Here is a 13,525-nt window from a genome sequence, read left to right on the forward strand (position 1 = left end):
TTCACACTACATGCGTTTCATTTGCTTTTTTTTTCCTGTATCCAAAATGCACAGAAAGTAGGTTATATGGTTGTCAATGTCATAGTTCACATCAGTGCTTGCAGTTCCAGTGCGTTCCGGTTGCAGAAAAGAAAAGTAGAACATGCTGCATTTTTTCTGCACAGAACTGTATTGGAACATGGTATAACACACTGGAATGCACAAAAACGCACTGGAACACACATGTCCCTATTTAAATTGAATAAAATAAGAGGGGAGAAATGAACTGGAATGCATAAAAAACACTCCAATTTAGGAGAGAGAGAGAGAGAAAGAAATAGAGAAAAAAGGAAAGAGAGAGAAAAAGGGAGGAAAAGAGTGAAAGAGAAAGAGAGAAAGAAAGAAATAGAGAAAAAGGAGAGAGAGAGAGAGAGAGAGAGAGAGGGAGAGAAAGGAAAGAGAGATAAAGGAAAGAGAGAGAAAGAGAGAGAGAAAGAAAGAAATAGAGAAAAGGGGGGGGGGGGGGAGAGATAGAGAAAAAGGAAAGAGAGAAAGAGGGAAGAGAGAGAGAAAGAAAGAGAAAAAAAGGAAAGAGAGAGAAAAAGGGAGAGAGATAGTGAAAGAGAGAGGGGGGAGAGGGAGCGAAAGAAAGAAAGAAATAGAGAAAAAAAGGGAGAGAGAGAGAAAGAAATAGAAAAAAAAAGGAAATAGAGAGAAAAGGGGAGCGAAAGGGAAAAATGGAAAAGAGAGAGAGAAGGAAATAGTGAAAGAGAGAGACAGAGAAGGGGAAAAGAGAGAGAAAGGGAGAGAGAAAGAGAGAGAGAAAAAAGGTAGGAGGGAAAGAAGACAAAGGAGAGAGAGAGTAGGAAAGAGAGAGTAATAGAGAGAAAAAAAGAGAAAGACATGGAGAGAAAAAAGAAAGTGATAGAAAAAGCGAAAGAAAGATAAAAAAGGAAATAGGAAAATAATAAAGAGAGAAAACAAAGGAAAGAGAGAAAGAATGAAAGAAAGATCTGCTACCTTTTCAAGGTATTAACTGGGTTTGCAAAGGCATTTGGCGCACATAAAATGGATTTATATCTTTTTTGGCTAATGAGAAATAAAGTTTGATGACTGTCTGTGTCTATATGTAGTTTAACTGTGTATTTAGCTGGAGTTCGACTGTAAACGAACAGATGATCTAGCAGGCATGCACTTGGCATAAAAAATACATGTAAGGCTGTCTGCTTTAAGGAGTTTCCCTTTAAAACAAAGGGCTGTCAGCGTTCGTGCCACGGAGACCTTCATCGTAAGTAGTCCTGTTTTGTTCCCCAGTAAGGAAGAGAAGAATTTTATTCTGTACAGGAGATGGGAACCGTATGCATTTAGTGTTCTCTATTGAAGACACAGCAGGACTCTGCAGCTGGAGGGACGGGGTGTCAGTGGTAGATCAATCTTCAATATCCGCCGTGTGTCTAGTGCTTTCTTCAGCTTTTTCACAGCCAGATGGGTTTGTGGTAAAATATTGATTGTGTGGATAATTGTACATTTCCATTTGCTGTTGATCTAATACTTTATTTGTGATGTTCATTAATTTACAGCTCTGTGGTCCCAACCAGCTCAAAAATCACATCGAACGGCGATGTGCGCGAATGTGATTCTGATCATAGTAAAACCTGAGAAGGAGATAAGTTCAGGTAGACTATCGAGCCGCATCTCGAGGCTTTATACAACACGCCATACACACAAAAATAAAATAATTGGCTCGGACTGTTTACCAGCTCTTGTGTCAGCAATGGATTGTAGCGCATCTTTGTAGTGCTTGTTAATTTTCTGCCCAGGTTTTGTTAGGATCATTCTTGGACTTGGGTGCTTAGACAGGATTTCATCTCGGAGAGAGGAGTCACACTTCAAATTCGTGCAAATAAATGCATATTGCATAAAGTGGGTTAACGCAGAACAAGAAAATTGCCTTTCTTTTCTGTGGGAAACGCTCACACTTGTGCGCTGTGTTCTGGGAAAAATAGCAAAGGTACGTTTTTCTACTTATGTTCTTGGCCCTCAATGACATTGCACAAAAAATACACGTAGCATACATTTTCATGCATTTTAGTGCACATTAACAATCTCCCACCTTGTAGCAACCTTTGGTTTAGTTTAACTTCTTGCCCTCCAGAGGATCTACCCCCAACCCCCCCCCCCCGCTGACCAGGCTATTTTTTGCAATACGGCGCTGCGTTACTTTAACTGACAATTGCGCAGTCATGCAACGCTGCACCTAAATTAAATTTATGCCCTTTCTTCTCACAAATTGAGCTTTCTTTCAGTGTATTTGATCACCTCTGCATTTTTTATTTTTTAGGCTATAGACAAAAAAGACTGACCATAAATAAAACAAAAACAAACAAACAATATTTTTGACTTTTCGCTATAAAACATCCAGTAAATTTTTTTTTAAAAAATCGCATTTTGTCATAAATTTAGGCCAAAATATATTCTGCTACATGTCTTTGCTAAAAAAAAAAAATACTGGAATTGTTTTTTTTTTATACCAGTTATTGCGGCGAGAAGTGACTTACAGTATAGCGGGGCTGCGGCAGAAATTTTGACACTGGGGGGGAACTGACTTAACTGTCACTGACATCCCCAGTGACACTAATACAGTGATCAGTGCTAATAAAAAGCACTGACACTGTACTAATGACACTGGGCAGGAAGGGGTTAACAGCTGGGGCGATCAAAGGGTTAACTGTGCGCTGTGTTTTACTGTGTGCTGTGTTTTACTGTGTAAGCACACTGCTTTATATTGCCCTGCTTTGCAGCTGGAGCTGACAGGGGAGAGGTCTGTATTTACATACAGACCTCTCCCCTTCAGTGTTCCTCGGCGATCACCGGGGGTTGGCAGGGAATCTCCGGCCAGGACCCGGTGATCGACAGCTGTAGCTGCCAATGGCGGCACGTGCCCCCCTACTTTGATATACAAAATCACGTATATATACATCATTGTTCCTCGGCGATCGCCAGGTGTTGGCTGGGAATCTCCGGCTAGGACCCGGTGATTGACAGCTGTAGCCCCCAATGGCGGTGTGTGCCCGCCCCCTACCCGGAGATACAAAATCATATATATATGTGATTTTGCACTGCCCTGCCGCCCTGTAGCAGTTTGGATCATGCTTTGTTGGATTTTTTTTTGCCTTCCTCTGGATCAACTGTGGGTATAAGATTATAACTTTTTTTTTTTAATGGTTGAACTGGATAGACTTTTGTCTTTTATCAGCCAGACTAACTATGTAATAGGGCTGTCGGGAAGCTGTTAAGAGATAATAAAGATTATACCTACCTGCTCTGTGCAGAAGTTTTGCACAGAGCAGTGCCGATCCTCCTTTTCTCAGGTCCTGATGGCACTTCCTGTCTCCTCCCCTATGAGCAGTGCCTCCATAGCAGCCCTGTCTGCTATGGGGGCACTGGTGTGTGCCCTTCTCTCTGCATCCATAAGACACAGCCTCCCCGCTCCCTCCTCACAGGCTATGACTGACCTCTTCTTTGGTTGTAAGGGATAGAAGGGTTTAAGGTTTAAGACTTTAAGATACATACATGGTGACTATTTTACCAGTCAAAGGATTTTTAATTCTTAAGGGCACCATTTTTTTTTCTGATACCCCTGACAGAGGCTACAGCCAGATCCTCAATCTCTACCACAGCAGCCCAGCTTGATTAAGATCACACCCTTAGCCTAATGATTGGACAGTGCAGCAGCTACGCTGTGGTGACATCACCCCTTGCGTTACTCTTTGGGTCCACACATGCAGCAGAGCTCCATTGGCTCCTGGTTGTTGCCCTTCACACTCTCATTATTAGTGATGCTGTGCAGGGGATTACAGGAGACTGATATCAAGATGAATTCAGATACTTACACTGCAGACTTTTTCAGATTTTTCTTGTGGAACTAGTTTGTCATGTAGCTTGCAGTTTTCAAAATTATGTCAAATCAGTTGTGATTTTGCATTAACATTTGCAGAAATACACGATGTTTAAATTCCCACAGAGATTATGATAACCTGTAATTTGGCCAGCAGCGCCCGAACCTTTACAGACATCTGTAGGTGTTCTTTACATTAATGGTTTCATAAGTTATATTTGCTTCTTTCAGAGGTTTGGAACGCCTGATCTTCAAGCGGAACTAAACCCATCAATTTAACTGTTTGTCAAAACAGTAGCATTCAAGGCATGTGGAGAATGATAACTGTCACAGTTGCTTGTTCTCTCAACCAAATTGTCAATTCATCATATGGCTGGTGTCATAACTGATCACATGTGCAGCACCATGGCAGCTGCACATCAAAGAAAGGCTAAGATGTCAGCTTCCTTGGCGGTAAAGAATAGGAAAGTTTAGTTCCACTTTAAAATGTATTCTTGTAACTTTTTTTTTGTAATTCAGTACAAAAACCTGTATGTTGACAAATGTATTTCCAGTCCACTGTGATGTAACTTTTTTTTTTTTAAATAAATTCAGGAAAAGTATTTTATTTCTCTTACCATTTATTTATCCATCTCAGGAAAATTGCAAGATCAAGTTTACCTTTAGGTATAGGTCCAGTGTAAAGCCCAGTATATTCACATATCTTCTGTGGCTTACAAATACTAAAAAAAAAAGAAAAAAAAAAGTTTTCTGAATTCTTCCAGAGCCAGGATTGGCAATGTACACTGACGTGCATAGAAACCTTCACAGCCTGGCAATTAGCATAACCAGCATGAAGGAAAACCACAGAGATAGAAGGACCATCCGGCATCCTGACACCTCTCCAGCCTTCTGGCATGTGGGAGACCAACATAAATCGTTCTACTCCATTAGACCAGTGTTAAAGTAAATTCCATTGCATCAAAGCCATTTTTCACCTGTCCATAAGCACTCTTCCAGATGGGGGACCGGTAAAAGCAGGCAGCTGAGCTTCTGTTTTAGCATTGCCCGGCCGCCCATTTGAATTGTAGCAGTACATTCAGGAATGGCTGTACACATGCAGCTGCAACATTTTTAACTTCAGGTGCACAGCTGTCAAACTCGCCCACTAAGTTCAAGGGGGCCGCACTGCAACCGCAAGCCAAACACCGATTCATAACCAATGACAATGCCAGTGGTTCTATTTTGGCCAATAGGGTGTAGTAGTGGAGCTGGATCCAAGGAAGATAAACCTCTAATGTGTCCTAAATATCCAAGGCAGTGGACTCCAATCTGTGGCCCAAGGGCTGGATGCGGCCCTTTGCTTGCCTTTATCAGGCCCTTGCAGCACTATTGCTCCCACTGATACAAGACGCTATTCTGCCAACCAACATTAACAATTGGGGCACCATTTCTTCCACTGACACCAACAATGGGACACTATTCCTCCCCCTAATACCAAATGTGGGAATATCTACTCCCACTGATGCCAGGAAAATTTCCACTCCAGCTGGCCACAGTCCAGCCCTCCTATAGTCTGAAGGACAATAAACTGGCCCTTTGCTTAAAAAGTTTGGAGACCTCTGATTCAAAGCAATGGCAAGGCAAAGTTTGGCAGAGATCCCGCTCCCTACGTAGGTGGGGATTTGGGTCCCCTCATTGTAATGTAATCTGAATTTTATGCGTTTTCACTTTTTCATTGGTGCCGGTTTGTTTGAATTATGTTAGGATGTTCTTGGATAGTTCTACTGAAGATGAATATGTAACTTAGATAAAGAAACACCAACTCCTTATGAACAAGCTTGAGCATGTAATTTGGTTATCCAAGAGTGCAGGGATAGCTACAAACAATAGAGACAAATTTCTTTCTTTGTTACTTCTAGATTCTGGTCCGTAAAGTCTCACAGACTTTGATATTATTGTTAATAACTTGTTAGAATCAATGTACATGTTACATTTTGACTCTACATACTTTGTGCAATCAAATTTAGATCTACCAAAACTGTCAGCCGGGTGCCCACACTAAAGGGAGGACAACTCCGCGGAAGTGGGAGCAGGTACCTGGCAAATTCAGGTACCCGCTCCCCCTCCCTCCCCAAAGGTCAGCAGTCATCTCCTGTACTGTCCGCAGTCTCTGGTCATCTCCTGTACTGTCCGCAGTCTCTGGTCATCGCCTGTACTGTCCGCAGTCTCTGGTCATCACCTGTACTGTGTCCGCAGTCTGTGGTCATCCCCTGTACTGTGTCCGCAGTCTCTGGGCATCCCCTGTACTGTGTCCGCAGTCTCTGGTCATCTCCTGTACTGTGTCCGCCGTCTCTGGTCATCTCCTGTACTGTGTCCGCAGTCTCTGGTCATCTCCTGTACTGTATCCGCAGTCTCTGGTCATCTCCTGTACTGTGTCCGCAGTCTCTGGTCATCCCCTGTACTGTGTCCGCAGTCTCTGGTCATCTCTTGTACTGTGTCCGCAGTCTCTGGTCATCTCCTGTACTGTGTCTGCAGTCTCTGGTCATCTCCTGTACTGTGTCCGCAGTCTCTGGTCATCCCCTGTACTGTGTCCGCAGTCTCTGGTCATCTCTTGTACTGTGTCTGCAGTCTCTGGTCATCTCCTGTACGGTACTTGTTAATAGATCTAACGGTGATTATACTACAGTCAGACTGTAACCTATGTGGTGGAATTTAGAACGCTTCTCGTTGTGTTATTAATTTTATCTCCTTAAAGTGGAGCTCCACCCAAAAAGGATTGGAACCTTTGGGTAGCCGGTACACAATTTTTGCAGGTACCTGCTCACACTTTTGCTGCGGTTACCTAGGCGATCAGAAGCGGAAGCTGTTCCATCGCCCCCCCTACCCGTAGTCTTCTGGGACACGGGACAGGTCCCAGAAGACCACGGGACCGTTCACAAGGTGCAGCTTACTTGTGCATGCGCAGTGGGCACCCGGCTGTGAAGCCAAAAGCTGTCATAGCCAGGTGCCCACATTTAGGATGCCAACGTTGGGGAGCAAGGATGGCCAGTGAAAGGAGCTGTGGCAAATACACAGATAAATCTTGGGACAGGTGAGTGGCTGTTTTTTAAAAGTCAGCAGCTACAGTTTTTGTAGCTGCTGACTTTTTTTTTGTAGGTTTGACTGGAGCTCCGCTTTAAGCTGGTCATAGATGGATAGAATTTCAAACAAAAATTCTTGAGAAAAGTTGTGAGGAAGTTTATAGAAAAATTCTCAAAGCATTCGAATGCCATTCAACAGATTAAATTTGCGTTTAGCATTTGATTTTGGAATGAATAGACTTTACTGAACGAAAATCACATACACTGTTATAAATTTGTCTGTTTCAAGAAAAAAAATTCCATCTTGCTCATTCGCATCTTCTCATCGCTGCCGTCAAAATTGAACGTTGATTTGACCCAGTAATGATTAAAAAAACTAATTTTCTTGGAACTTTCTTTTTCTAAGAATTTTCGTTCGACCAATCTTTGGCCAGCTTTATTCCTTCATTTGGTTACCATTATAAATGTTAGAATTGTTTGGTGGTGGCACTTGTAGACTATAGAACACCCCAAACTTCCCTTTACAATGTACCAGAGTCAACCATATATAGTAAAACTGGTAAAAGTTGGATTTCCTGTTTTTTTTCTTTATGTACCCTGATAAGGGACCCTGCATGGTCCTGAACAGTTGGTGATATAGATCCTGTCTTAATGTTATACAACTACTGGTTACAGGAAAGAAAATTGCTTTATTCCCCCATCTGATCTGATACATGATCAGCACTTCCGGGTGGGGTGCGTGTGCCCACCGATCTGGCTGTATTACAGCACAAACCAATCAGTGTGTCCCAGGCAATGACTGATTGCCGGGATTCTATGATCAGCTCCGTGATTCACGGAACAGAGCTCTGTGATTGTAAACAACACAGAGCTCTGTACAGTGACAGGCGATCTTTCTGTTTTTTTTATTCCCTGGTAAGCAGCAGAAAAAACATGGTCCCTTAGTAAAAGCAGCACATATTATACACATTAACACTTGTTAAGCACACAGTTAATCCCTTGATCGCCCCTAGATGTTAATTCCCAGCCAGTGTCATTAGTACAGAGACAGTGTATAGTATTAGCACTGATCACTGTATTAGTGTCACTATTGGTATCAGCTAGTGTACTCCCCAGCCAGTGTCAGCTAGTGTCAGATTGCTCGCCACACTATCACAGTCCCACTATAAGTCGCTGATCACCGCCATTACTAGTATAAAAAAATAAATGCATACAAATTCCAGTAAATATACCATCGTTTGTAGATGCTATAGCTTTTTCACAAACCAATTAATATACCATTTTTTTTTTTTTTTTTAACAAAAACATGTAGAATACATTTTGGCCTAAATTTATATGGAATTTAGATTTTTTAAAATTCTTTATGGATTAAAAAAAATATATATATTTCCCCACCCCCCCCCCCTTCAAAATTTTGGTCTTTTTTAATTTATATAATAAAAAATAAAAACCCCAGTGGTGATCCAATACCACCAAAAGAAAGCTCTCTTTTTGTGGAAAAAAATAATAATAATTTCATTTGGGTACAGTGTTGCATGACCATCCAATTGTCAATTATGAAGTGGGTAAATCTTCCGGAGTTCTAGTTGCGTTGAGCAACTTTCCTCAAATGCCCTGTGTTTTGTATTTTTTATTTTTTACAAGTCTAAAATTAGAAAAGATCACTTTTGACGCGTTGCTATAGGTGCCTTAATAGTGCGCTTGTGGCGCGTTTCAACAAAAGTTAATGGAGGCAGTTACAAAGTGTAAATGCCTGCTGAGCCCAGCAGGCTAATGCAGGTGTGTGTACAGCTTCATTTGCTCCCTATTTGAACAGTGTTGAGTGCCATTGATATTAATTTAATTTGGGTACAGTGTTGCATGACCGCGCAATTGTCAATTATGGTGTGTGTACAGCATCATTTGCTCCCTATTTGAACAGTGTTGAGTGCCATTGATATTGATATTAATTTAATTTGGGTACCGTGTTGCATGACCGCGCAATTGTCAGTTATGAAGTGGGTAAATCTTCCGGAGGTCTAGTCGCATCGACCAACTTTCCTCAAATGCCCTGTGTTTTATATTTTTATTTTTACAAGTCTAAAATTAGAAACGATCGCTTTTGACGCTTTGCTATAGGTGCGTTAATAGTGCGCTTGTGGCGTGTTTCAACAAACGTTAATGGAGGCAGTTGCAAAGTGTAAATGCCTGCTGAGCCCAGCAGGCTAATGCAGGTGTGTGTACAGCTTCATTTGCTCCCTATTTGAACAGTGTTGAGTGCCATTGATAGGTGGTCAGGAAGCTGTGAAATGCAACCTAACCACCTATTTCCAACAACTGTGTGAAAGAGCCCATCGCAGAATTTTTAATGGTTGAAAATGAATAACAGGTTTGCTTTAAAGGGCCAATCTTCCTAAAATTGATATTGTCACTTTACCATAATACATGTACAGTATGTAAAATATATCCTGGGGCATGCATTCATTTTGCATTTATTGTTTGATACATCCAACAGAATTAGGAAACTGTTGCAAAAAAAAAACAAAAAAACTTGCGGTTCTCCTGGCATTTGAGAGTTCATTATACATTCATATGAGTGCCTAATTTCCATATATTTAATTTAATGATGATACCAATCTTCAGTATGTGGTTCCTGGAAAACCTTCGTTTGCGTGCCTCCTGGCTCTATGTTACCATGTCTATTAAAACCTCATTGTGAGTTCATTTGCTGCTCTGATCTCTGATTAACACACTCCTTGAAGCGCCATGGAACAAGACAAACAAACATGCTGGGGGTTCTTAACAAGAGAAAAACAATGACCTGTCCTTGCTATGTTTCTGCAAATCGCAGAGTTGGCCAAAGTGTAGGCATCACATATGAAGACGTTGTGCAACATATTCATCTAAATGTATCTAGGATCATGTTGGAAGACCTTTCGCAATGGCATGGCTTGATGGTCATTAAAATATGAATAGTTCTCCATTTCCTGCAAGCCTTTCTTAACCTTTTCAATACCGGACACTTTCACCTTCCTTGCTTAGGCCAATTTTCAGATATTAGCACTGTCACACTTTCAATGACAATTGCTCAGTGTCATGTGGCCGCCGTGACGTCATGTCACGGCCGTTCACATGATCTGGAAAGGTCCTGATCGAAAGAGCGGACCGGGACCTTTCCGTGAGTACCGCACATGTGTGCTGGGAGCCACGTAGGGTGCGTGCTCTCAGCACATATTTTTTTTGTTACATGAACACAAATATGCGGCCGCTCGGCGTCTAGGCCCACATTTGCGTGCGGCCGGCGTGAAGGGGTTAATCACCACTGTTTTTTGGTTTTTTTTTTAGGTATATAAACAAATAAGTACAGAAAATTTTGAAAAAAAAAACCCAAGTTTTTCTTTTATACAATTTGCAAATAAATAATCTTTCTTCATAAGTTTAGGCCAAAATGTATTCTGCTACATTTTCTTGGTAAAAAACAACCCAAATCAGTGTATATTATTTAGTCTGAAATGATGGTATATATATTTGAAAACTATTCAGTCCTGATGTGCTGATGGCCTCATTTCTGGAGTCCCTAAAATGCCAGGACAGTACAAATACCCCCCAAAAACCCTTTTTGGAAAGCAGCCATTCCAAGCTATTTAGTAAGAGGCATGGGGAGTTTTTTGAAGTTGTAATTTTTTTGCCATAATTGTTTGGAAAATGAAGAAATTACATTTTATTTTCACAATTTTGTTTTTAATCCTGTCACCAGAGCAGTACAGTGTCACCATATGACTGGTGTGGGGGTGGTCGGGGACACTGGTGACAGTATGTAAAGTAAAAACATTTTTTTTTTTTAATGATTTTTTCTTTTTTTTACAATTTGGTGACATACTGTCACCAGAGAAGTACAGTGTCACAATAAATACATAACAAGTACTTAATAAGCTTTAAACAAGTAAATATGATATAATTTTCTATTTATTAATGCTAGCAGCTTAAGGATTAAAAATAGTCAATATTGAAGTTCCACTTTAATTGTTCATCTGTATAAAGTAAAAATATTTCTACTCTCCAGTAATAAATCTCAGTCTCATTATCTGTCTTACTGCTGTTGTTTAGAGCGGCCTTGCTCTGCGCCATAATTCTTAAACGTTCCCTATTCTGTACAAGCTGCCAAGTTAGTATAACCTAAAATAAATATTAGATTAAAATAGATATTAGAGTTTTACTGCCTTTATAAAAGAAATCATTATTATGTAAGTAGAGATTACATGCATGCTTGCTAATGGGCATATTCACACATGGGGCTATACTACTGCCCGTCTGAAAAGCAATCCCCTGTGGATCGCTTTTTAAGATGGTGTTTGACAGGCAATGAAGAGGTGATAATATTGTTTTCGTCAATGCCTACTTTAACGTTCAAAATGCAGATCCACTGCATTGCAACCGTGTACGTTATAGGGAAGTTGTAGCGCAGCCCAATTCGTTTGAATAACACCACCTGCCAAAAGCAACATGCCGTTTAATCTTTGCCACGGCAATGAAGTAAACCATCGTGGCTGCAGCATGTACAGCCCTAGTTTAGGTGATCCTGGCTGCCACATGTGTCTTTGAGCTCTTAGCCTTCGTTCACACTACAGCGGTGCGGTAAATGCCATGTGATTTGCACAGGAACCGCACCGCATTCCTGTACAAATCACATGCAATTTGTATGCGGTGCGATCAGAGCCATACATTTTGTATGGCTCTATTCGCACCGCACCCACACCAAAAACGTGCAGGACCCTTTTTTGGTCCGCACTAGAATCGGATCGCATAGGTATTCTCACCTATGCGATCCGATTCTGCACATCGCACCGCATTTTGCAGACCGATATCGGGGTGTTTTTAACCTAACATACACACCCGCATCGGTTCGTATGAACGGGGTGCGATTGTAATGCGATGCGGAATTCGCATTAAAAAAGGCTGCAAATTCAGCACCGCATCAGTGTGAACCAGGGCTAAAGCAGGTCATAGATGGATCAGAGACATTGAGGGAGATTCTCGTGCAGCTGTGCATGGTAACCAATCAGCTTCTAACTTCAGCTTGTTCAATAAGGCTTTGGCAATAAAACCTGGAAGCTGATTGGTTTCTATGCAGAGCTTCACCAGATTTTGCACTCTCCAGTTTTAGTAAATAACCCCATTGTATTCTGAGTGGGGACTCAATCTCTGCTGGCGCCCATTTGCTGCAGCTGCTGATCGAGAAACATTTTCCAACAAGCCCTTTCTACAGAACTCGATCGGTCATTGTTGAACCAGCCCAATTTCGATCCGTTTATGTACAACTTTAGCTTATACGGTGCACATTTAATAATACAATTGTGTAATGTAACAATTGAAGGAATTACAACATTATTCCTTGCAGAAAGTCGCTACATCAAATGATCCTTTTAATCAACAAACAAATCACCAAGAAGGCATGTTCTATTCTGCTGGACAGTCCAGTTCACTTGTTTCTCTTTGTTGTCCTCAGTACTTGTTTTCGAAAGAGAGATTGTTGAAAACGATTGCTTCTATGATAAATCGTTAATCGTTACGTGTATGTCCTGCATGACAGGGGTCTGTAAATCACAGTTTGTGTATAGCGATTAAATGAACCACAGTTAATCAGCGGTATAACACCGTGTTTTTTTTGTTTTACAGCTGTGTTGGCGTAGAGGAAGATGAAGCACCAGACATCGACATTTATCACTGTCCGAACTGTGAAAAAACTCATGGCAAGTCTACATGTGAGTGCCCATTGATTGTTCTTTGTAGAAGTACAAGCAATTCACTGCCCTGAGATTACCCAAGTGTTCAAAGAAAACACTGAACTGTGTACAGCAGACCTTGCATGGAAACATTACAGTTTATTCAGCACATGCTGAATGAAGGGAAATGTGTAAAGACATTTCCTGAGATACATACATATATATATATATATATATATATATATATATATATATATATATATATATACACAGTGCTCAGCATAAATGAGTACATCCCTTTTGAAAAGTAAGATTTTAATCAATATCTCAATGAACACAAGAACAATTTCCAAAATGTTGACAAAACTGAGTTTTATAGAACACTTGTTTAGCTCATTACAAAGTAAGGTTGAAATGAATACACCCCACAACAAAAACTACTACATCTAGTATTTTGTATGACCTCCATGATTTGTAAGGACAGCACCAAGTATTTTGGACATGGAATGAACAAGTTGGTGACATCTATCTTTTTCCATTCTTTAAGAAAGACCTCTGTTAGAACCTAGATGCTGGATGGAAAGTGATGCTGAACTTGTCTTTTCAGAATTCCTCATAGGTGTTCGATTGGGTTCAGATCAGGAGACATACTTGGCTATTGAATCACTTTTTCACCCTGTTCTTCTTCAGAAATGTAACAGTGGCCTTAGATGTGTGTTTTGGATCATTCTGATGTTGGAAAAGTGCATGACGACCAAGGGCATGGAGTGATGGTAGCACCTTCTCTTTCAATATAGAGCAGTACATCTGTGAATTCATGATACCATCAATGAAACACAGTTCCCCCGACACCAGCAGCACTCATGCAGCCCCCCAGAAGCCAC

The 13,525-nt window shown here is 41.0% G+C and overlaps 1 protein-coding gene across 5 annotated transcripts in view; it reads left to right on the forward strand.

Moving 5' to 3' along the window:
• PHF2 (PHD finger protein 2) overlaps positions 1-13,525 on the forward strand; it is a 412,799-nt gene that overhangs the window by 183,688 nt on the left and 215,586 nt on the right. For all 5 annotated transcript variants that reach the window (XM_089678677.1, XM_089678680.1, XM_089678679.1 and 2 more), the window contains exon 2: positions 12,595-12,680. In XM_089678677.1, the coding sequence (XP_089534803.1) occupies positions 12,595-12,680 (86 nt within the window). The remainder of the gene's footprint in view (positions 1-12,594; positions 12,681-13,525) is intronic.

The sequence above is a fragment of the Staurois parvus genome, unplaced genomic scaffold (assembly GCF_062004578.1).
Source record: "Staurois parvus isolate SC_StPar_1 unplaced genomic scaffold, SC_StPar_1.0 ptg000209l, whole genome shotgun sequence".
NCBI lineage: Eukaryota > Metazoa > Chordata > Amphibia > Anura > Ranidae > Staurois > Staurois parvus.